The sequence below is a fragment of the Rhinatrema bivittatum genome, chromosome 10, assembly GCF_901001135.1.
Source record: "Rhinatrema bivittatum chromosome 10, aRhiBiv1.1, whole genome shotgun sequence".
Taxonomy (NCBI): domain Eukaryota; kingdom Metazoa; phylum Chordata; class Amphibia; order Gymnophiona; family Rhinatrematidae; genus Rhinatrema; species Rhinatrema bivittatum.
This window is the reverse complement of record NC_042624.1, coordinates 112,248,909-112,275,139: the sequence shown is the minus strand read 5'-3', so window position 1 is coordinate 112,275,139 and position 26,231 is coordinate 112,248,909. Positions and strand designations below refer to the sequence as shown.

Here is a 26,231-nt window from a genome sequence, read left to right as displayed (position 1 = left end):
TCATTTTACAAATTAATATCACTGATGCTCTAAATGAATTAATCTAAAGGACATGGGTAGATTGCAGGCTGTGTGTCTAAAAGAATGAGTGAAAGAAAGCGATTAAATCAATTAGCATACGGTAGAGCTAAGCCATTACTCATGCAACTGGACTAGCCTATAGTTTAATATTTCTTGACATTCATTAAGATAACTAGCAAGTCTATCTTAAATAAAATAGATGCTTCACCTTATGTTCCTATCACCATATGTTCTTCAAATGTTATGGCTTCGGATCACTAGTATCACATTTTCTACATGACCATTTTGGCACTGAATAGTGTCCATGAACAAGCAGCTGTGTATTACTGCATCATTTTACACTGAGGATTGATGCTTGTTGTTTGATGCTTGTAACTAGGATACTGAGCATTCAAATAACTCTACCACATTAAAACAGAGTAATTATAAATGAAGTCCCCATCCACTTACAAGCCAAGATTACCGGCAATTCTTTAGCTGCTACCAGTATATACCATTAATAGATAATCCCATAGGAAGGATGAAAAGAATTGGTTTAAATAAGAGCCCCTTCCAGGCATCACAGCAATTTGCATAGCATGGAAAAAGAAAACTTCCTTGACATGATAGTTAAGCGCTTCAGATCTCACTGCAACATTTTACCTTGCTCTGTTTGCTTCTTTTGTCATATCCCATGCCCAAGTTATGAAGTTCTGACTCAGATAAGACACGACAGATTCGGCACATAGCATTTGTGAGCAAAACACATTGGTGAGAACACTTTCATCGTGATGGAGGTAGATGGCAAGAAGCTTTCTCTGTAAAGAAAGGAGGAAATGGTGAATTAAAAGTTGACGTCGCCTCTGTTTATCCACAGACCAGATGCAGCATAGGCAGAGCAAGTTTTACTGTGCAGTCTAATCTATGTGGTTCAATCCTGTTTTAGAATTACCCTCTCTAGGCAATGAGAGGGTAAGTCAATTAATTTAATCCTTGGCCTACATGCAGACACGGCTCATTAAAGTGCCAACAGGGATGGTAGCTTTTGCAAACTGCCATCTGCAACCAAACTAAGACCAGCACATTATTTCACATGTATCTTTTTAATATTATTTTCAGCTATTGCCAATGTGATACAAAGCTGAACTGATGACTGATTTTGTATCCCTGTGCCGATCCACTATACTATCCAATCTCCCAAACTCTCTTTTATTCTTAACATGAAATATAAAAAACCTGTCTCAACCCTTTGGTGATTTTACTGGGTTTGCCAATCTCCCAGATAAAGCCACAAAACAGAGACAGAGTTCCTCTAACAATACATTTGTTAGTAGCAGATAAGGCAGCAAAAGCTATCAACTGATCACTGGTTACCTCAGGCCTGCAGCGTTTCTATAGAATTGACAACTTTTTATGTAAGGCAGAGGGATTTTATTATTTTTGCTAATTATAAGTTAGGAAAATGGGACCAAGGGGTCTTGTAATTTGCGAGGTAGAGGTGGAGGAAAAAAGTTAGTGGCACAATTTTATTTTCTTGGGATTTCTGACTCATTTAGTCCAAAATTCATTAAGAGCTAAGAATATAACCCAAATTTCCTTTCAAAGCCCAGAGGTTGTAAATATATATACACACACAGACAGACACCCCCCAGTGCTAATCTTAGATGTTTTAGGGTTTACAGATTTAAATTCAGTTGCTATTTTGTCAGAGAATGAAACAAACCTCATGTATTTCGTAAACTGCAGAAAGTTTCAATAAGGAAAAGTTTTTAAAAAGATCTGCATCCTGCCAGTGCTCTCTAAATAAATAAATACATGCTTGCACACTCACCTTTTCTACATTATGGAGACAATGGCTCATTGTCACTCATCCCCTCCTGTATGCAGGTCAAGGTGTGCAAAATATGTGAGTGAAGCTAGGGCGGGGGGAGTGAAGGTGCATGCAAACATTTCCTGTTTTCCGATCTCCACGTGGGCTTTCCCACGCATATTGTGTGCCTGCTCCCATGCAGGTGCAAAGTACGCAGACACTTTTATAGCCGGATTGTGCACACCAGCCGCATTATCAAAGGGAAGGTCTGTGAGCAGCTTGCCTTTTGAAAGCGAGCGAGCAGTCCCTCCGGCACTGCAAGCTCCATGGGGGGGGATATGAAACTTGCCTTCTAGATTCATAAGTAATAGAGAGGAAATGGCAGTAGGGTACATCATTCAAATCTTATAGAAATTAGCCAGCACTTAAAGTTCTACCAAATATATCTATTTTGTCATCTCAGTATATGAGATTTCTTTTAATGGAAATGCAGTGAAAAAGTAGAGGATTCCCATGAAGTTGCTAGCTGGCTTCTGAGGATCTTGGAAGGTGAGACTATCGGCAACTATCAGCAGCTTGTTGCACTGTCCACCTTCTTTGCAATATTCACTTGTAGACATTATGGCAGCCTGTACATTGGATTTCTGCTTTTGCTGCTCCCCCTACCAGCTCAGATGCCATTACGATAGCCTAGAAATGACCACTGATGCATAGGAAATATGCATTTTACAGTTTTTTGCCATTGCAGCACAATCAAAGAAAGAGAATGAATGTATGTTTAGACCTGAAATCATATTTTGCCTCCACTATAGTGCTACAGTGATATCCAGTATAAGTACAGTCTCTCTGCTGTGTCCTGAAACATCTCCCTAATGCAGTACTACTACCAAAAGTAGTGAAAAACTATAAAAACGATGGTTTTGTAAAGAGCCAACATTCACTATTTACTCATTAAATATGTCAAAAGTAAAGCTCGACTTTAATTATCAAAAAGGTGAAACTGGTGCTGGCAAACACTGATAGTGCAGATCTTTATTTTCCAGCAAAAATAATGGACTTAAAATTAACACTTATAATTTATGGAAGTTAAAAATGCATCCACTCAATATTCCGCTTTCAATATGATTAAGTTCTTTATGCTGTAGAGGATTAGTATTATTCAGTAGGCTTGTGGAAATATGCCCTATGTCCCAAACCTCTCTAAAATCACAAACAAAATAAACACACATGCTGAGCTCCGCTGTTCGTGAGGAACCTGGCATTATAAAGGGTTCTCAGTGATGTTCACTTTTAGCATTAGAATTCTAGACTCAGATGCAAAAAAAAAAAAAAGTGCGGTTTAGACCCCAATCCAAGTCGCTTCCCAGTGCTGCCCTGGTATACAGAGGCTTCACAGCAGGGTGTGCAGCACTTCATACCATCTACAGCAAGAGTAAAGAGTTGTGACAGCAACAGAAAGCAACCCCAAAAAGTGATCTAGACCAAGAAGCTAGGCCAGAACCCACAGCTGAGACAAAGAGCGCTGCCTGGTACTATTTAGACTCCAGAACTACTTCTTGTTTCAGATCAGGATGCCTGTCACTGGACAAACAAGAAGAATCTGTAATTTTCAATTGTTCTTGACTTTTTTGGCACGATTGTTTTAGTCTAACTTTAACTTGTTTTATCTTGTTTTATTGGTTTTTTTGTTTTCTTTTATTTTCTGTACATTGTAATGTTTTATTGTACATCGCTATGATTTGCCTTGGTAAGAAATTGCGATTCATTAAGTAAATAAAGTAAACTAAAATAAACTAATAATCAAAAGATGAATTACATGAGCTTTTCAGATCACGCAGTCATCCTCTTTATATGTGAGAAAAGTCACTGTCAGAAAGGACCTATGTGGTCCCGAAAGCTCACGTACAACATTATTTCATTGCCTTTCTGTTAGTTCAATACAAGATAGCCCAACCTACAAAGAATCCAATTTTTGCAAGCCCAGTACAACTACTAAAACTAGAAAAAGGGTTCCATCTCCTGCATAAATCTCTGGGTGCCTTGCTAATTTCAATATTTTAATGGCTATCAAAAAGAAAATGTTTACATGAAATCAGTTTTATAACCTTTAACCTGGCTGATGGTAGATGAGGTATACATTACATATTGTTATCCCATGCACTTTAAGACTGAGTTGTTTCTGTAATTGCTAGCCAAGTGAACATAGCACACCCTGCACTGAAAAAGTCAGATTTTCTATTAAATTTCTGGCTTTGGTTAAAACTTAAAAGGTCCATTTCTTTTCAAGTCACATGATTTGAGCATTAAACTTTGGAGAAAAGATTAGTGATTTACATTGATGTCTGCCTGATTTAATTTAAATAGACTTCAAAACAAAATACACATGTCCTAGGAAAGGCCATTAATAATCCCAACATGCACAGTTCCATATGACAGCAGCCAACAATGCTGACTGAAAGCAAACCTGAGAATCCAGGGCACCGATGCACAATATCTAGCAATAAAACAGCATTTCTTAGACGATATTTAATTTAAAAAAAGAAGAAAGAGGTAGTGGAAGATCAGGCACTGTCTGTTTTGAGGATCAGTCATTCTGCATTTCAAAGCGTGTGTCCCTGCAATATCCAGGTTACTGTGGTAGAATCTGGACTATTATACCGCAGTTGTAAGAGAGGAAGGGCAAAGATGTGTTTACTCAGTGATTAGGGACCTTAGAATAAGCCTCCAGCTCCTAGAGAGACAGCTCACCGCTTATTCATTTGGGCCAATTCACAAAGCCCAGAAAGATTAAACACCCATGCTGGGAAGACAAGCTAATGCAGCCGGTGGAAAAGAAATAAAAATTCTTTAAAAACTCTTAGATGACTTCATTATTTTTTCCACAAGGAAACTTTAGGAAAGTGTTTAGTTAGAGAAAAACCCACATTGACCTCCCCATAAACCCTTAATCTTTCCTTTGTGGTAGCTCTGCTTTGTGGTAAGCGGATGGCTTTGCTCTCCTCTTTTCACCGAGTGCAGAGAGAGGGAGAGAAAAGGACTCTTGAGAAACTGTTTTAGATCTAAGGACACAAGCCCTGTGAAATTGTTATACTTCAGATTCCAGGAAAATACAGTTTGAAAAAATGCATGTGATTTTACCATCACAAGTAAGCTACAAAGAAATAGTAAGGAAGGTGCCGATCTCTACATTTTTTAAATTTCTATAACTACTCCATAATAATACATGATCTCAAAGACAAGAGATCTTTTACCAAGAGCAGCAGTGAATTTATATTTCTGGAAAGTGCATATTTATTCAATTTATAATTACTTTAACTACACCTTTCACTCCAGTGATATGCATACTCGCCCTCATAACCCATGAATTTCTGAAGCCCACAAAACAGTCAGCACGGTGTTCAGATGGGCTTGACTTGAAGATGAGCTCTCAACTACAGTCTTCGAGGGCTACAAACAGGCCAGGCTTAGAGGGTAAACAAAATAAACGAATTAACCCAGTTCTTGGACTAATTATAAGAACATCTCTCTGAAGAGTATTTGTTGGGACATCCTGATACCTAGACTTGTTGTAGCCCTCAAGGACTGGAGGAGAAACCCTGTTCTAGAGCGCCAACGTATAACATATCTTTATAGTTGCTAAAAGTCACTTTGTGTTCCATATATCCCAATTGACTTCCAGATAATATCAATATACTGGTTAGAATCACCTTATTTCCTCAGTAGTGAATGGCTGTTGAGTTCAGGCTTTGTACTCCATGTTCATGGCATCATTGATCAATGGGCTAGTGATTTATTTATGTCATGAACAGAACACACACTGGAATGCTTTTTAGATATATTAGCTTTGCTGTAATTGGTCATGAAAAAATGCTTAACCATTTAACAGAAGATATGAAATGGAATATACAGAAAAAGCAAAGCAAAGTAGGTGGTCTGGTGATTTTTAGTGTTTTGAAACCTTATGTAAGTCATGTCAACAGGGAACAATTTGGTGGCTACAGCATGAGAATGAATCAAAACACCTTGAGCACAGTCCCAGTTTTGAGTCTCTAAGCCAGTGCTTCTCAACCCAGTCCTCGGGGCACACTTAGCCAAGTCAGGTTTTCAGGATAGCCACAATGAATATGCATGAAATAGATTTGCATGACTAGGTTGAGAAGAACTACTCTAGGCAAATTAATTTACCTGTCTCAGCCATAACATAACAGGTTAGAAAACCTAACCAGAACATTGTGTCTTTTCTCTCCCTTCTCTCCAGGGCTGGTGTGACTTATTAGACAGCACAAGTGGATGCCTAAAGCAACAAGCTGCAGGGGATGGCAAAAAAACCCAAACACCCTATTGCTAACCACCCTTCTCCTCCTTCCTGTAACAGCTGCCTCATCTGTATAAAAAAGCAGCAGCAGCAGCACTCATTCTCTCTCTGAGTCCCGGGAGTACCTGTGGCAGCCTGCCTCCTCTAATGCGGGCTTTCTGGTAGGAGGATGCAGGGCATCTATCAGGCCTGGGATACTGCTCTAGTCCAAGCCATGCATGACTAGTAGTGGGTAACACAGCTGCCCTATTTTGGAAGACAGAGGACACACGGATAGTGGTGGCAGCAGAGGTTGCCAAATGACGTTGCCTTGGGCAGTAAAATTCCTTGTACTGGCCCTGGTTGTCATGTACTGTATAACCAGAGTGAATGGCCATCCTTCTTGAATGTGGTTCTATTTGTACTTTTTAATTATTATTATTATTATTACATATATGAAGTACCTGTTTATAGAAAAGAGCAAATGTACATTAATATTTTAAAGCAATAAAGGTGTTTTTGTCTGCATTTATCTGAAAGTGAGATCTAACAGTTCCCACCAACCATTTCTGGGAACTGATCACCAACAGACTATTTTCTCCACTTTATATACTCATCCAGTAAATGAACTAGGAGTATTGACAAAACTGTTTTACACTGGTTTGGAAGGTTCCCCAAGAGAAAAGAAAACTCTGCAGTGAGCTTGGCAAAAAGATAATGGACTTCTTTATTCCTTTATTATTTTTTTTTTATAGCTGTGCATTCTGGGTCCTGTAGTGCTTATTTTCTCTATCAAAAGAGATGGACTGCATCATGAGGTTAGCCTAAGGATTTAGAAAACCCTGTATAGAGGACACAGATCTACATTAAGATGGTAACTTTAAAACAAGAGCATATGGACAAGCAAGCAGACATACACTAGAATTTTAAATCATGAGAGCACTTGTGCGCATATGATTTAAAATACACCTACCGTGCGCAAGTATGATCCTAATTTTAAGCCATTATTTGAGCAAGCAAACCTCGCGTATCCTCCTTAGGACTTTAATGCGCGTTAGTAAGTGGATTTTTTAAACTTGCTTGCACGAAGGACATACCCAGTTTTTACAATCAGTCCACCTGTCTTCCCTGTCAATCTTAAGGTTATTCAGACACCTCTGGGTGTTCATCCTGACTCCTCCCAGTTGAACTGGATCTTTCACTCTGTCTTGTTAGGCCTAAAATGCAATTTCTGCAGCCTTACACCTCTCTGACTCCCAAAAATCTTCTCGATTTTTTCTCTGTATCAGCTGTCCCCTTACATGATTTGAGCACAGATATATATCTAACTATATTGTATATCTTGATGGGTATTAAGTTATTGTTCAGTTCCAGTTTCTGTTTTTCTGTTATATGCTTTAAATGTAACAGGTTGTTGTAAATGTAAACCGGAGTGAAAGCAATTTCTGCTATACCTCGGTATATAAAAAAAATGCTAAATAAATAAATAAATGAGCAGTAGTAAATACACGCAGCTACGAAGCCGCTGCGTGCTGTGGCCTCTGGTTTTAAAATATGGATTTATGCATGTAACTGTTGTCCCCACCCATTATGCTATCGCACGGTGCAATATTGCCTCTCATTTTCATATATCCCACCTAAACTCTCTCCCCTCCCCAAAATTTACATTTGCGCAATGCGATAGTGCTATTATCACGTGTGCTAACGCCATAACGCATGTTGATGAATGACCCTGTTAGTCTGACCCCAATTAAAACAGAGTTCCCGCGGGGTCAACATGCAAGTGGTTAGCTTCTGGACATGAAAATTCCTTTTGGGGACCATGAAGGCCCACAAAAACCATAGACCATAGGCGATGAACCTTGGGATCCTGCACTGTGTCACCCCAAATTCAGACAACTTTTAGAATCTTCTTTTATCATCTGCGACAACCAGGTCAACTCCTCCTGTACACTGTGAAGTCAAGTCTGGTCACAGCAGTCTATGCTATGATAATGCCACGGTTGGATTATTTTAACAACTTGTATAATGGCCTGACCACAAAGGGTCTACTCTAGCTGCAATAAATCCAGAACGCCGACGCATGGTTACAACACCATGACCACATTACATTCTTTCTGCAAAAACCACTGGTTACGAGGGCACTACAAGGCCAAGTTTAAAAAACTCTGCTTCCAACCTTCAAAGCTCTTAGAGGATACAGGCTTTTCTTGTACAAGGCTTCTTTTACCAAAGGAAGACAAGTGATCTGACACCCACCAATGAGCCATCTTATGGGGCAGCCTCCATACTCTGGCACTCACTCCCAGGAGAGCTTTGCCTAATTCAAGACTACCTCTACTTCAGGAAACAGACCTTTAGCAGGTGATGTATCTAACTACGGCTGCATGCACCTGAAGATAAATCTAATTCTCTCATACCGGACTGCAAATTGCTCACTACTTGTACTTTTTTCTATGTCCTTCCTCCATTTTTTCTTTTTTTAATAATATCTTTATTAAAGTATTTTCATACAATGTAAAACACATATACCTAAACAAGCAAATTTACTAGGGTATACTCAACCTTCAAAACATAGATCATCATTAGTTACAATAAGAACTACCATATGGGCCATCAATTCCTTAGTCATACATATAAAAGACACCAGCAAATGAACAACATTGCAAATAGTTCTTCTGCAGGAGAAAAATGGTGAACTGAGGTTATAGATTATCTTTATCTATAGACATCCATGTTATTGATATTGCCTCCTCTTCATTTTTTTTTTGTCTACACAGATGCTTTTAATGTATACATTGCTGACACTGTGGGTTTCATGCTATTGTTATACACTATAATGCAGCTGAATATAACACAATATCACTTAATGTGGTCAAAGTTTGCTCCCAATTTTTTCAGTGTTAAAATACATATCTTGTTATTTCATGATTTTTTTTAAATTACTAAGAGTGCAGGTGTTTTTTGTTCTTAGCAATAAAACTTATTTCCATTAAATCTTTATTTCCAGTATCCATAAATTTGTGCACTGTAAGAGGATCACATTTTTCTTATCTATTACAGCAAAATATATAATCTCGTTATAACACAGGCTCACTTATGTGGACCAAAATTCTGGACACCATTGCCCATATTATAATCAGGTTTATAGTGCATTATTATTCCAATGTGCGACATTGTATATTAACATGTAGTGTGCTGTATTGTTGCTGCATTGTTTTAATTTAAAACTGTGCTGTACTGTTACTGCATTGTTTTAATTTAATTTTCCTATTTCTAACTTATCTTGCTGTACAGTGCCTTAGGTTAATAAATCATAAATTTTGTTAGGAGGCATGCTGTTCACCAGACGCAACTGAAGATGGACAAAGGCAGGCTTTATAGGATGGGATTTATGAAATAAGATATTTATACTAAATGTAAGATTGATAGAGGTACGTTTATTCATAGTTTGCAATCTTATAGAAATGCAGTGTTTTTGGCAGGAACAAAGGGAACGTTTTTAAGGTGCGTGTGGCTTGAGATGGTGCAAGAGCATTGTCGGTTTTAGGAATGATGGAAGACAATGTACATAAGAACAATACACACTTAATGGTAGCTAGGAAATGTATACTTATCAAATGGACAGAGGAAAAGGGGCCCAATATAGATCTATGGCAAAGATTAATGCTGGAGATCTTTCAATTGAGAAACTGATATAGCAACAGAGAACTTTTGAAGATTTTTTAAAAATTATTTCCCTTTGGAATCCTTTCATTATGAGGCTGCCAATTGAAACCCAGCAGACTCGAGTGATTATATTGCAAATTCAAATGGTCTGAAAGATGCTGCTGATTTAATGTCTCTTTACTGGAGAATGTCAGGCTGCAGCAGGCTGTATGATTAATATATTCAACTTGTTTGATTTTGGGTTAAATGTAGGACAGTTGGAGCTCTAATAAGCAGTGGCACCATGGAATGAGCATGAGGAGGAAAAGGGCACAGAGGTGCACATTATCAGAGTTTACTATGTCCTAAAGCTTCATAGGCAAGATTAATTAGGCTTAAGACAATATTGTTTGTGATTTCTATACTTATTTATTTTTATTTATTTAAAGATTTTATATACAGACAACCGTTTGCACATCGTATCGGTTTACAGATAACTTAGAACAATGAATATAAATTAGGCATGGCCTTTACAAAGAACAAAAAACAAAAGGAGTATAACAAGGAACCTGAGAACTTAGGTTAGTACATTACAATGTGTAATGTTCTCCTCTGATGTCATAATAAAGTCATTAAAAAAAAAAATAGATACAAGTTCTCCAGTATCACAACATAAAGGCAGAGGCACCATTTTATAAAGATTTTCTTCCAAAAAATAGGAGAATACCTTCTGAGAATAGCATCCACTATGTACAAACAGAGGGCAATTCTTACAGTCATTTACCCAGGTAAAGCACGTTTGCTCACGGTAAGCGAGGTTCTCCGTAGACAGCAGGATGAATTTTAGCTATGCTTAACACCCACCCACTTCCCTGGAGAGCCGAGTCCTGAGCTAAAGCTAAGCTCTATAACCAACTGAGGGGCTCAAGAGGCAGAGCCCGCACAGAACGCCCACTCTTGCTCAACAGAGCTAAGGAGAGAAAGATCCATGTGGCAGCATCGGATGAGGTCGCCCAGGCGTCATGGCTAATTCAGCCCTGCTTGTCGATGGAGAAATAGTATTTCACCCAGGTAAACTGGACCATCTGGAAATTTGCCCTCTCCAGGCGTCTCCGGGGGGGTGGGGGGTATTTAGCTCGGGGGAGGAAAGCAGTGTGCGCGTGGATTTCATTTTCAGAAGCACACGTGCTGTTCTACCCCACTCAGCCACCCGCATGTACAGCAGACATAAGGTCCGGGCACGCTTTTCACTAACAATCAAACAGAAACTGCTCTCGACACCAGGTCCAGCAGCTGTACGAGTCCTCTTCACACCACAAGTACCTGCTGTGCTGGGGTTCCTATCTAAGCACTAGCAAGGCGCTTGCCTCTCTGAATTAAAGCTGTTTAATTCAGGTAGAAAACTGTGCCAGTTTTCTACCTATTGGCAATGGATGCTCAAGGCAGGGCGATTTTCTGTCCCATTTCTTAAGCACATTACAAAATTCACCCATTTAAATGGCATTACATGTACTCAGCATGCAGAAACAGTTTGATATGTCCACACAACGCTGTGCTATGTAAATTAGTTTCTGAGATATGCAAATATTAAGCAAATTACTCCTTGGAAGGATGGTAACAGACAGACACGCTATCTGCAATATGACTAGATGGGCCACAGCCAAACCAAATGGGCTTGGCAGTCTATTTGCTATCAGTTATCTCTGTTTCTATACATCACAGACATTTGTTTTTCTCACAATAAAACTTCAAAACCTCAAAATACAACAACATTATATGACAAAAAAAACAAAGAGAAGGAAGCTTTCATGTACATTAGGTCTGTAGCATGGAACTGGTTGCCAGGCTCTACAGAAAATAAAGTCATAATGCAGAGAAATGGCAGAAATAAATCAGAACACTCCAAAAGGTTTGGGCACAAAATGCCAAATGTTGACACAACAAATACATAAGGGTACATTGCATTCAGATAGTCTGATTTTTGCTAAATTTAAACAACTTGGTCTTACGTACTATAGCCCATCTAAATAGTTTCAATGTGCTTTACTGTTATGGCAAATAAGTGTGTATACTGTCCAGTATACACACAGTATACTGTAAAAAACATTTTTTTGTTATGCGCCATGGAGCCGTGTTTCGGACAAGGATGTCCTTTGTCAAGGGCTGATACACTGCGTCAAACAAAGGACGTCCTTGTCCGAAACACGGCTCCGTATCGCATAACAAAAAATTTCAAAAAAAAGGGTTTTTTTACTGTTGACCAATGATTATATATAAGGCAGAGTATAAAAGTGTCTAACTACACGATGATGCCTATTATGACGGTCACCATTTAATTTTTCTCTTGCGTCTGGTTATCTAATTGTGATTTTGGGATAACGGTGGTATCTATTTTTGTGTTATCGCCTCTCCAGTGATCCCGTATATGAAAAGTAAGGTCGTTCTGAGGAATTTCTATTAGGAGAAGGTGATACCATCACTCTTGCTCAACTCTGCCCACCTAGCTACCTAATTCTTTATTAAAATTTATGGCTCTTCTGAGCACAAGGCTCTAGGTGATTTACAAAAGTATATACATAGTAAATTCAAACAAAGTTCAGGCTGTGGAGGTGGTATTCCAATCATCTTTAGTTACTCTTTGGCTCTCAATCTAGTTGCTTCCCAATAAATAGGAAAATTGGACTACCTAATCCTAACATTCCATGGCAAAGCAGGACCTAAGCTTGACCTGATCTAGCATCCACCACACTCACTCTGATTCCTTTCTCAAGCTCTCAGAATTCATCTGTGACGAAGCCACTATGCCCCACAAACTCATAGTTCTTGGTGATGTCAACTATCACACAGAGAATCCTCCCAGTGGTAATGCCACTACTTTCCAATGAAATATGGATGACCTTGGACTCCATCAATGTTCCCATTCACAAGCATGGCCAGTGGCTACTCACTAAACTTAATTTTCCACTCTGCAAACATTAAACTGGATCCCAGAACATAACAATGGACATAATTTCATGGTGAGACCACTACCTTTTCCAAGCCACCATTCCTTGCCCTCCTGCTCACACCGCCCTCTAGGAACCTATCCTCTATCACAAGTGAAAGTATTAAACTCCTCCTCTACTTACTTAAATCTCTATCTCTGACTTACCAGAAGCCCTAGTCCAATAATGGAACAACAAATTTATAGGAACCAACCACCTAGTTATACTTAAACCCAGCCCCTCGAGATGCTCCAGAAACTCTCCATGGTTCCATGAGAGACTTCTCTTCCTCAAGCAGCAATCCCACCAACTTGAAAGAGTGTGGCGAAAACAGTGAACAGATACTAACCTTCCTAACTGAAAGGAGCATGCCTTCAACAGGACAAAAAGGACTACATCTCAAAACCAATAGAACTCCATGAACCATCAGAGTAAACTAAAGTTGTTCAGAAGCTCTCCAAACCCATATCTCAAACCACTTCTGTCACTGCAGGAGACCACACAACAGAAGACTTTGCTACTTTTGCCTTTAATGGAACCTCTCTATTACGATGCTTTAACTTCCCCATTTTGTTAGTATCCATGAGAACCATGGACTGCTGTATCCATGGACTGTTAGTATCCATGAGAACCATGCACTGCTGAACGACTGTTGGCTTTCCCCCATGTTCTAGTTTAAAAGCTGCCCAATCCCTTTATTTAGATGTTAATGCCAGCAGAAGCCCAACTCCCCATTTCAACCTCAGGACCATTCCTGCTTTCCATAAAGATACAAATACATTTATGGTATAATAATGCATAAACAATGATACAACTGTATTGTAATTTTAATATAAAATTTGAATGTAATTAGCCTTGAGACTAGGAAAAGAGAGAATATCAAACATTTATAAATAAAGAAGAGTCAACTGTGGATAATCAAGGACTTGACATTTTTGTTCTCCTATGTACACTACTAAGAATATTAGCTATGCTAATAACTGAACTCCATAACACTCTTAAATCAAACCTGCTTTATTTATATTCCATTTGCACATTTTTTCCCAGGACTGAGTCCCTTCGCTCTGTCACCCTCTGGAAAGAAGTAGTGGACAGTCCCTGTTCGGTCTGACATAATAAACCAGCAGCCATCTTGCTTTTTGCAGCTGCTTAGGCCTGAGCTAGTGTTGATTCTTACTGATCAAGGTAACACTAAAGATGTTTTTAAAAATTTTGCATGAAAACGGAAACAACATTTTCATATTTGACTTGTATTTTTTCAGCTATGCTTTAAAAAAAAAAAAAGATTTGCTTATCTGTAGAAGGTGTTCTGTAAAGACCTACAGTGCACCAGACAAACAAGTGGGCATGCTACTACACAGTGCTGAACAAGAAAGCATTTGCAAAGCATTCTGGTAAAGACTAAAAATCTTAACTGAACATTCACAGGACTTTCTGCTCTTTGGAATACATTTTCAAAGGGCTTTTGTGTGTAAAAATAGGATATGTGCATCTAAGTAGCATATATCTGTGTATTGAGAGTATATGCGTAATTTGGTTTCATGCATACATTTTTACTAGGGAAAAAATGGGGCAGTCTAGAGACATTCCAGGGTAGGGTTCTAAAGTATGCACAGCGGTTGCTATTTTGTAAGAGGTATACACGTATACATTAGCAAACTTATTCGTACAATTTCATACCTACTAACTGAGTGAAATCTGACTTATCTGTTGTCTGCAATTTTGGGGTGGAAGATTTGGATGTACTGACAGGGGTTCACAGTAAAGTGCTGGAGGGTCTAGGAGAATTGATGATTCCAAGTTCACGCCCAAATATTTTCAAAACGGTATAGATACATACTTAATAAAATACCCGCTTTTGCATTTAATTCTGGGTGTTTATTCATGTAATGTCACAACTATGTAAAATATATGTACGTATGTTTATAAAATAGGTAGAGAAAGTATGCATTTTCTTCCTTTGGAAATATGCACGTATACTGAAACGAACACGTACTTTCGGAGCTCATTCTGCGAAGTGCATAAAATTCTAGCATTAATCTCTGTGCGCTTACGCGTATAAATGCTGTACTGTGGGATAGATTTGAAAGTAGGGATTAGAGCAGCCCCTTAGCTGCTTTCAGTTCTCAGATAACCAAGCCTACAGGAGTCCATTTTTTACAAGGGGAGGAGTGTAGGTTTGTGCGACTGGCAAATGGCTGACTGAGGAGAACCCACGATACTGGTAAGCAAGTTTGTTTTCTTTACAGACAAGCTGGTTGACTTGGGTAGGCACTAATTTCTTAAAGTAAAATGTGCGGCTTGGCTGCACATTTTACTTACTGTATCGCATGGGAATGACTAATAGGACCATCAACATGCATTTGCATGTTGCGGGCGCTATTAGTCTTGGGGGGGGGGTTGGACGCACGTTTTTGACGCGCTATTACCCCTTACTGAATAAGGAGTAAAGCTAGCGCGTCGAAAACGCACGTCCAAATGCTGGTTAACAGTGCGCTCCACTGGAGCGATACAGTACAGTGCGCTCCACTGGAGCGCACTGTACTGTACTGTATCGGCCTGTATATGGGATAAGCTAGGGGAAATAGAAGAGGAATGAGTAAAACTGAAAGGAGATATTATAAGGACAACTAACCTTTTTATTAGGAAAGTAAATAAAGGTAAGAGGAAAAAGAGGTCACTTTCATTTTTCAAAGAAGTGTCTCAAAATGTATAAGGAAAAAAGGCTAGCATTCATACACTATAAGAGATTGCAGAAAAAGGAAGAGATGCAACAATATCTGGAAAAGCTAAGACAGGCTGGGAAAGTAGTCAGGACAGCAAAGGTGTAAATGGAAGAAAAACAGCTAATACAAGGGGACGATACCGTTTTAAAGATATGTTAGTAATAGGAGGACATGCAAAAGTGGAATTGTAAGACTCAAAGATAGAGGGAAGTAATATATGAGGAAGGGCTTAGAGCAGGACCACTGAAAACTGCCATAAATGAGAATGCAGTTAAGGTAGACCTCAAACAATTTTCAGAAGACTGTATTGACAAGCTGGTTCACTTAGAGAATAGCCACTGCCATTAGCAATGGTAACATGGAATAGACTTAGTTTTTGGGTACTTGCCAGGTTCTTATGGCCTGGATTGGCCACTGTTGGAAACAGGATGCTGGGCTTGATGGACCCTTGGTCTGACCCAGTATGGCATTTTCTTATGTTCTTATGTTCTTAAGGAGCTAGCAAAACTAAAAGTAGATAAAGTAGTGGGGCTAGTTGGGATACATTTGAATATATTAAGGGAACTTAGGGAAGTTCTGGCAGCTCCACGGATCTTTTCAATGTTTCTTCAGTCAGGAATGGTTTCAAAGGATTGGAGAAATGCAGAGGTAGCTCATCTTCAAAAAGTGGAAGTACAGAGGAGCCTGGGAACCACAGGCTGGTTAGTCTGTTAGAATTGTTTCTAAAACAAAAGACAGTGCAGCTCCTGGAATCCAATGGATTAAATGAACCGAGGCAGCTGGTTTTACCAGTGGTAGACCTCAGACAAATCTAATCAATTTCTTTAACTAGATGACCAGAGTTAGATGTAGTGCCCTTAGATTTCAGCAAGGCCTTTGACTTGGCTCCACATAGGAAATATATAAACAAAATGTGCACTCCAGGTATGGACCCTAAAGTGACTGACTAGGTTACAAACTGGTGGAGTGTGAGGAGGTGCTAAAGAAAGTTTCATTCCAAGGAATGAAGGGTTCCCAGTGGCATACCAAGGATCAGGCCTTAGCCTGATTCAGTTCAACATTTTCATAAGCAATATTGCAGAAGGGCTATTTGAAAAGGTTTGCCTTTCCACAAAGGATACTATAAAATCTGCAACAGGGTAGACACCATGGAAGGTATGACATGAAGAGGGTTTCAATGAAGCTTGAGGAATGGTCTAGAGTTTGGCAGCTAAGACTTCATGATATATTTATTTAAAATTATTTGTATATTGCATGTTCACAAATAAACCACTGCGATACTTGTGAACATGTGGTATACAAAAATTGTGAATATAAAATAAATATATCATTGTTTTGACACGAAATGAACTATTGCCTTCCAAAGCATCTCACAATTAATGCATTGACGTTATCCATTATCAATGCTCTTTGACCCATAAGGAGGACATATAGTCTTGCAGAAGTAATATTTTCCTTAGCCTCTGAGTTTAGAAAATATAATCCTTTGTTAATAACCACTGCTTTCTCGTCTAAATTCTACTGGCAGTCCACATTTGTGATTTACATCATGTATCAAACATGCACATACGAAAACCACATTTGTGAATTAAATGATGTACTCCGGATGCACATATTTAAAATTTCTTGTTAAACGAATCCCTGACCCATCAAGAACACCTGTAGCAGTGTACATATATATATATACACACAACTGAGTTTTACAGGATACGCTGTATATCAGTTTAAGAAAGGGGTAACCACCTGGCTTTTTAAACGAGCGTTTGGGATTTAATTTTTGGAACACGCATATATATTTTGTTTTTAAATATTTGTTGTGAACGATGTGAGCATGAGCCCTTCTTGCCGAGGCGCCACTGATGCAACCTCGTGAGCAGAGCCCTAAGGTTTGCGCAGGACAGTGGGTGAATGAGTCTTGGCTGTGACAAAGTCCAAAAGCCGTCATGATTGTCAGATCCAATAAGTCAGACCAGGCTAGGGCCCAGACAATGCTGAAGGACTAGGCTGAAGCTGGAGACAGACATGGAGCAGGCCTGAGGCTGAAGACGGACATGGAGCAAGGCAGAAGACTTGGCAGATTTGAAACCCAAAAACAAGGCTGACAGGCGACCTTGCTCAGGCAACCTGTGTTGCACAGCCAGTGTTTAAATCCCAGCCGTTTGACATCATCAGAGAGCATCGGGGCACAGTTTCCCACCGTGAAGTTGTTATAGCTTGGTGCATGCCGTGCAGGTGCTCAAAAAGGAGGAAGACAGGAGCAGCGGCATTTCCCTCCTGCTGGGGGTGGCAGTTTACGGCTGGCAGTGTCGGGGTGAGTGAAGCAAACTGCAAGGCTGTCCCGCGAGCGGTAAACGTAACTATTTTTCTAGGACCGTTTTATTTTTATATTAGCTAGAATTATTTTTATGTTTCATTTAATAAAAGTGTTGTACAACACGGAGATTTAATTTAAGCATGTAACAAGTTTGTTGTTTCAAATGTAGTAATTGCAACTGCACTGTCTGTGTGGACAGTAAATTAGAGCATTTCTCACCGCTCTACATACATCGTTGAAGAGCAACAAAAGTAAACTTGCTGAAAAATGGTGCATTTTAGAATAAAAAGCTGTTAAAAAATAAGAACAAAACAGGTCTGTGCTGTGCATGCTATTTCCTGTTTCACATGGTCATCATACGGCTGGGGATCCCTTTATTGGGTGCGTGGAAGCAGAGAGAGGGAGAGAGCATGGGGCTGGATATCCCCTCCCTGAGACCCAGAAGCAGATAAGAGTGAGAATGGGGAAAATGTATTCAGTTGGTTAAAAAAAAAATTACAACTACAGCAATTGTTTGTGGGTGTCCAGTTCTTAACTTTATTTACTAATAACTTCAGAAATACTGCTATGTCCTATCAACAGCTCTTTGCATGAAAGTAAAATAATCAAATCACTTGGGGGATCATCATGTGTGAAAAAATAAGCAGTTTTCTGCGATATATAAATATTACAAATAGCTTTTCCAAAAAAAAAAAAAAAAAATCTTACAACTGTGACAACATTTTTCTCTAAATAAAGATTCCAAAATCTGGGCGCTTGGAAAATATTTTTAAAAAATACGAAATGTTTTTTTTCTTTAGCTCAGACTTGGGAAAGCCCTCGGCATCAGGCAGAATGACAATTCCTCGCACAAGAAAGAAAGCGGTCCATAGGCTCTCTGGCTGCCAAGTGCTCTCCAATGTAATCAGTTTGAAGTGGTTTTCATTAAGACGGATTGAGTGCGGCATCGTGAGAAACACTTTCGCAAATGTAGTGTTTTACTTAGTGATTAACTATATACCAATTGATGAAGCAATTCAAATCCTTCATAATCCCACCACTCCAATAAACATTTAATGAGCATAGAAGTTCAAAAAGCCTAGCAGAGGATTTAAACCTTCAATCTTGTTTTTATTGACTCTTGGAGCTCAATTTCTTACTTAAAGTGAAGAATGCTAGTGATTGCTGCTCATTTATTTCGTGCTAGAAGTGCCTTCCGCGTTTTAAATTAAACATCAGATATTAAGGTTAAAGGAAAAAATATCTTAAATGTTAGTGGAGGGAGGTTTTGAAAAAAAAAAAAGGAAGGCATACTGGCAGTCTTCTTTTTTTAAACTATGAGAGAGTGCTTGAATGCTTACAAAACTTTGAAGTGTTAATATATTCATGCATTGACTGATTACAATACCGCACTATTTATAGTTCTTTAATAAATGTAAAAATTATTTTTAAATAGCATATAACATGCTACCTCCTTAATGCCTTCTGGCTCATGCTATTTGTAAATTCAGCAAAATGAATTCAAATCCTGTGAGGAATGGAGGGGTTGGGGAGTAAAACTATAGTAATAAGAATAGGGTGATCGAGGAGTTAAAGGGGTACTTAGGGAAGATAAGGCTATCGTGGAAAGACTACATGAATTCTCTGCTTCGGTGTTTACTGAAGAGGATGTTGGGGAGATACTCGTTCCGGAGACAGTTTTCAAGGGTGATGATTCAAATGAACTGAACCAAATCAAGGTGAACCTGGAAGATGTGATAGGCCAGATTGACAAACTGAAGAGTAGTAAATCACCTGGACCGGATGGTATGCACCCCAGGGTTCTAAAGGAACTAAAAAATGAAATTTCAGACCTATTACAATTAATTTGTAACCTATCATTAAAATCAACTGTTGTACCTGAAGACTAGAAGGTGGCCAATGTAACCCCGATATTTAAAAAGGGCTCCAGGGGTGATCCAGGAAACTTTAGACCGGTGAGCCTGACTTCCGTGCTGGGAAAAATTGTGGACACTGCTATAAAAAATAAAATTACAAAACATTTAGATAGACATGGTTTAATGGGACACAGCCAGATTGGATTTACCCAAGGAAGTCTTGCCTCAAGTAGATAGGATTCGTCAATTCTTAGAGCTTTGAATAATTGTGAGTCACCTGCAAATTTGATCACCACTTGTCCCTTTTCCAGATCATTTATGAATATGTTAAACAGCCCAGATCTCAGTACTGATCCCTGTGGTACTCTGAAAACTGACCATTTACTCTTATTCTCCATTTCCTGTCTTTTAACCAATTACCAAGGACACCGCCTCCTATCCAATGGCTTTTTAATTTCCTGAGGAGTTTCTCAAGGGGGACTTTGTCAGATGCCTTCTGAAAATCCAAATACACTATTATCTACTGGCTCACCTTTCTCTACCTGTTTATTTACACCTTCAAAAAAATCTAATAGATTTGTAAAGCAAGACTTTCCTTTGTTCACACTATGTTGACTTGTACCCATTAAGTCATGTCTATCTAAATGGCCAGTAATTTTGTTTTTAAGAATAACTTCTACCATTTTGCCTGGCATCGATATCAAGCTCACCAGTGTATGGCTTCCCAGATCACTCCTGGAGCCGTTTTAAAAATCAGCATTACAATGACCACCCTCCAGTCTTCAAGAATTGTGGCTATTTTGATGGATAAGTTGCAGATTACTAGTAACAGGTTTGCAATTTCATGTTTTAGCTCTTTCAGGACTTTGGGTTGGATATTATCCAGTCTCGGTGATTTGTTACTCTTTAGTGTGTCAATTTGATCTATTACATCTTCCACGGGATGTATTTATTATTTATTTGGATTTATTATCTGCATTTCTGAATAAGAAATTCACCCAAGATGGGGTACAACATATCAGAAAGGTAACATATAGTCAGAGTCCCAAAGATGTAGCAGTTTAACAATTCTATTCTGAAGGAGACCTCAGAAAGGACTAAACATGACAAAAATCAATACCAAGATTAGACTAGATAATTTATTTATTTATTTGTTGAGTTTTATATACCGTCATTCGGTAAAGCCATCATAACGGTTAAATGCAGAAACAAGGCTAAACTTACAGGTCTGTGAGGGAATGCATAGACAACTCCCTCAGAATACCTTACCGGACCAGGAACTGAGCTGTCTCACTCCGTCCTCCTTAAGGATGAGACCCGCAAGGAATCCTGGGTGAAGGGAGGAGCCCTTCACCGGAGTATAAGACCTCAGGGCCTAAAATTGTTAGAGAGGCCTCAGGGAGCTGGCAGAGAAGTACCATATGCCAAGACCTGTTATGTCTGAGAACTGCATAACTTGAAGCTAAGGTGAGCTGCATATTTTGTTTGAGATGACTTTTCCAGGACTGTGCATAACCTGAAGCTAGGCTGAGCCGCCTTATTTTGCTTTCTGTTGATTTTTACACTGTAAATAAAGTGCACCCTACAGAAGAGCCAGAGTCCGTCTCCTTTTCCTCTGGCTGTCCCAAGCCGCTACTGCTCAAGTTACCACAAGGTCTAAATTAGGTAATCTCAACACAAGACTAATTAGGTAGGAATAAAACATTTCAATAAACAATAGGTAGAGCAGCATAATGAAGGCCTTCATATAAACACAAACTTCACAATAAAACAGGTTGAAGTAGCATGTTCATATAGAGGTGGTAGGTAGCTTATCACAGTCTGTTTAGTTCTAGTGCATGGAAGAATAGAGTTCAGCTGGTTCCAGGGTGGAGGTAATTATGAATTTGGCATTAAAAGCCTGGCAGAAGAGCCAGGTTGTTACTTGCTTCCTGAAGTGAGAATAGGTCTGCGTTTGGTGGAACTCTTCTGGGAGACACTTAGAGCAGGTGCTACTCCTAAAGAAACATAGAAGAATAGAAATGACGGTAGAAAAGGACTAAATGGTCCATCCAGTCTGCCCAGCAAGCTTATGGTAGCATCTGCTGGGCAGGTTACCCCCATGCTTATCAGTTTCCCAAACCGTAAAAGTCAAGGCCCTTGTTGGTTACTGTCTGAATCCAATTCCCTGTTACCCCTTGCCGTTGAAGCAGAGAGCAAATGATGAAGTTGAATCACAAAGTATCAGGCTTATTGGTTAATAGAAGTAACTGCTGCACCAGCAAGTTACCCCCATGCTTGTTTCCCCAGACCATAGAAGCTGGGGCCCTTGTTGGATGCTGTCTGAATCCCATTCCACTTTTCCCCTGCAGTGGAAGCAGAGAGCCATGATGGACTTGCATCAAGAGTATGAAGGCTTATTGCTTAAAGGTAGTAACCGCCGGACCAGCAAGTTACCCCCCCCCATGCACTCTTTTCTTCAATTCCATTCTCTGGCCTTTAGAGATCCACAGTGTTTATCCCATGCCCCTTTGAATTTTCACTGTTTTGTCTTCACCACCTCCTCTGGAAGGGCATTCCAGGCATCCACCACCCTCTCAGTCAAGAAATATTTCCTGACGTTGGTTCTGAGTCATCCCCCTTGAAGAAGTTCTACTGGGTAACCATTCTTTTAATTTATTTTGTAGAAGAGGTCTTTACGGAGGCTCCAAATGAGGATCTTAGAGGTCTGAAAAGCTTGGAGGAGAACAGCCTCTCTCAGGTAACTTGGTCTGTTTCCTCTTGGAGCCTTGAAAATCAGTGTCAGAGTTTTGAATTTGGTTCTGTAGGGGACCGATAGTATAATTTTTGTAGGCCACTATGATATGATCATGTGGCTTACATTCCTCAGCATTTTGTATTTGCTGGAGTTTGTGAAGGGCCTTTCCTATTAAACCTTTAGGTAGAATGTGGCAGTAATCTAATCGTGAAGCTCCTGTGGCATGGACTACTGTGGTTAGGTTCGTCCTCTCAATGAGAGGACAGAGTCCATCTTTGTAGTGGGTGTATTTGAAGAGTCAGCTTTTTAATGTTGCCTGAACTTATAGGAACAGTTAGTTCTGAGTCTAGCATGACTCTGAGGCTTTTAACCAAAGATTTGTAAATCAGTGACCTGTCAGTGTCTTGAATCCAAAGAATCTCCATTTTGTTGGGAATCAGATGGAGTCTGTTTTCAGTCCACTCTGGGGTGGCTGTTTGATTGCTACTGGTGGAGCAGGATCCATTGATAGGACGAGTTAGACATCATCAGCTAAAATGTATGATCTTATATAAAAAAATTCAGGCCAGTGCCTGAGGTGGATGTTGAAAAGTACTAGTGATAGTATAGAGCTCTGTGAGACCCCACAGGCTTAGGGTGTCAGTGAACTGTATAGATTCTTGCTTGTCCAACAGAAAGGAGGTGAAGTGAGTTAGGACTTTGCCACTTAGACTGGCCTCAACCCCACGACAACTTGATGATGAGGTCTACAGTGTCAAATGTGGCTGAGAAATCCAGCAGCGCTAGCACCACTGCCTGGCTTTTATCACGGTACATGAGATCATCTAACAAGATGAAAAGGACTGTCTCTGTTTCATGCCCTTGTTTGAAATGTGACTGGCAGGGATCTCGCCAGGTGTTTAGTTAAGTTTGCACTGTTCTACTAGTTTCCCAGTAAAGGAATATTAGATACTGGGCGATAGTTTGCCAATTTGTCTGGATCCAGGGTAGTCTTTTTCACTAGGGGCTCTACCATGGTTTGTTTTTTTTCCAGATCTGTGGGTAGCACTCTCTCAGAAAGGAGTAATTTACAGTTTTGGATGCCCCGGTTATGAGGCCCCTGCTTGTTTTAATGCTCAGAATCATCACCATCAAAGAACATTTCAGGTGTGGGTATGTCCCCTCATCTTCCTCAGGAAAGACAGAGGCAAAGAATTCAATCAGTTTTCCAACTATTTCTTTGTACTGTCTGAGCACCCCCTTTCAGCTATTGGTCATCTAACAGCCCAATTGACTTCCTCACAGTTGTTTTGCTTCAAATGTACTTTAAGTTTTTATTATTAGTTTTTGCCTTAGGGCAAGCTTCTTCTCAAATTATCTCTTGCCTGTCTTACTAGTTATCTTTCAAATTTGTTAAGAGTTTACAAGCCAGTCGGACTTTTTCTGATTTTATCTCAGTCCAAAACCTAGCTCGAGGAAACAAAGTAAACTGCTTTCTCATATCAAACCCCAGTCTTAAGGAATGCTTTCCTATTAGACCTTCACTCTGAAATGAACTATAAGAAATTCAGGAAAGAAGTAAAAATTTGGTTATTTAACCAAGCTTTTAATTAGACTTCGTTTTCCCTCAGACTTTTAGAGGGTTTTTTTTTTTTTAAGTTACTTGATCTTGGACCAGATTTATTTATAGAATTGTATGGTGGTTATTTTATAAGTTTATTATAAATCCTATGTATGTATATATAAACTTTTTCATGGTTGTTTTTATTTACTTTTTAAATCTGTTATCTGTTTATATTATGTTCATATTTTATTGTAACCACTTTGATTTATCAAGAAAAACGGTACATCAAGTCTAATAATAAAGCTAAACAAGACTACTCTTTTAGGTCTAACTTGCCAATACTTAAGCTTGTGCCTATTTTCTTTTCCATGGATCTGGTGGTACAGGATTTATTTTAATGATCCACAATAATGCTTATAGAGAAAAATGTATTAAAACTAACCAATACCTATACTTTTTCACCTGGGACCAACTGTTGGTATGAGGTTGGAATATAGACTATTAGAAAGGAGAGAGAATGAGATTACTCAATCTAAAAGGTGGGTTAATAGTTTTATTCCGCAAAAGCCAAAATAATTACTTGGGGCTTTTTCAAGAAGCTTCATGATTTTCAAGTTCCCATTCTTACCTTTTGCCCTGCCAGGAGGGCTCCTTTCAAACCTTATTACAAGCTGCCTCCATTTTCGATCAACCAACCACCTGCCAACTCACTGACTACCCTTTCTATACAGTTTGAACCATTTCTTTTTAGTACAGTATCTAAATGCAAGTCAAAAAACTGCATGCAAAATGTACGCAATATAATCACAGAAACACAAAAACAGAATATACAGTAGCAGCAGATAAGGACCGTAAAACCAATTTGGTCTTCCCAATTTACTTCCTGGAACACCATCCTATGTGGGAGGCAAACACTGTTGTACAGATTTAATGCATGAAGTCCTCTGCATACCCTCTAGACTGGCAACACCAAATCTAACGTTTTCACATGTGTTCAAGAGATTCTATGAATATACAGAGATCTTAGTTGATAACCAACAGATCTTGGAAGACTTCTCCTTCCTCCCAAGAAAAATAATAGTTCTTTAATGTACAGCACAACTAGAGCTACTAGAATGTTTTAGGAAAAAAATAATTTAGTTCTCTCTTTTTCAGCATTTATAAGTTGTTTTAAGTTTTCAATACCCTTTGAAAAGATCTTCATAAAAGAATTACTATACCATGTGACTTTCAGCATACTGAGATGCAATAACTTACCATCACACTGTTCTTCTTCTTTATATGCTTACTGCATTTGGCCCTGTATTTGACTAGCTTGCTCCTTTTTGTAATAAATCCCTAGCTTATACCATGTCCTTTGGTAGACCATACCAAAGACTCTCAAAATAGTTCTTCCCCTATATTCAAATTTGAATTTAAATATTCATCATCATAATAAGCAGTACCAATTCAAAACCTTCATATGGCTTTTTTGTTTACTCAAGAAATGTCCAAGAGAAAGAAAAAAATATTGTTTTGATTTTTTTTATGCAATTAAGACGACTCTTAAGTGCTCTAGTCAATTCCATCACCCCGACACAGTCCATGTTTCTAAATTGTTTTTCTGCAACCGGACCAATAAACATTATCTCTCTGTGAATTGTTTATGTATTCTGCTTATCTAGAAATAAAACAAATCATCATTTACATATAATAGAGGTAATCAATTGCCTCATATCACTCACCATTCAAACATGGGCATATAATGTCAGTTTGACACCAAATCACAATCAGAAGTACCCCAACTGGCTTCAGAATTATATAGCAAAATAAATCTCTAGAAAAATATGTAAATTCTTTTAGTTCAGATGACCATATGCCATTCAATTTCCAAATTCAGTCCAAATGGCATGACTGTATTTAGAAAATAAATACAAAAGTGTTCATGAGTGTTTAGTTGTGACTCACGATCACCCCCTCTCGGAGACTCATTTATTTGTTCTAAAATATCCTAGTGCAGGTTTTTGAACAAGTGATTATTTTCCAGACAATGAGTCACTAAAGGGCCTTGTTCTTTCTTAGTTGAGTTGTAAGACAGCACTTATGTGCTGTTAGATGAGTATAGATTTTCCTTTTATTTCTACCTTTAGGCAAAGTCACACAAAGAAGTAAACCACAAATGATGACTTAGTAAATTCACGATCAGACCGTGGATCCTGCCAACTAGTATCTACAATGGTAGATGAACAAAATGAGAAATTTTCACATGCTTGGTGACCTATTGGGGGATCTTTTTGAAGTTGTTTTGCCGTGAGAAAATAAGAATGCACAACATAGGCC

At 38.9% G+C, this 26,231-nt stretch overlaps 1 protein-coding gene across 3 annotated transcripts in view; it reads right to left on the bottom strand.

Moving 5' to 3' along the window:
- The window catches only part of FAF1 (Fas associated factor 1), a 460,794-nt gene that overhangs the window by 134,123 nt on the left and 300,440 nt on the right, over window positions 1-26,231 (bottom strand). For all 3 annotated transcript variants that reach the window (XM_029618481.1, XM_029618482.1, XM_029618483.1), the window contains one exon: window positions 664-818. In XM_029618481.1, the coding sequence (XP_029474341.1) occupies window positions 664-818 (155 nt within the window). The remainder of the gene's footprint in view (window positions 1-663; window positions 819-26,231) is intronic.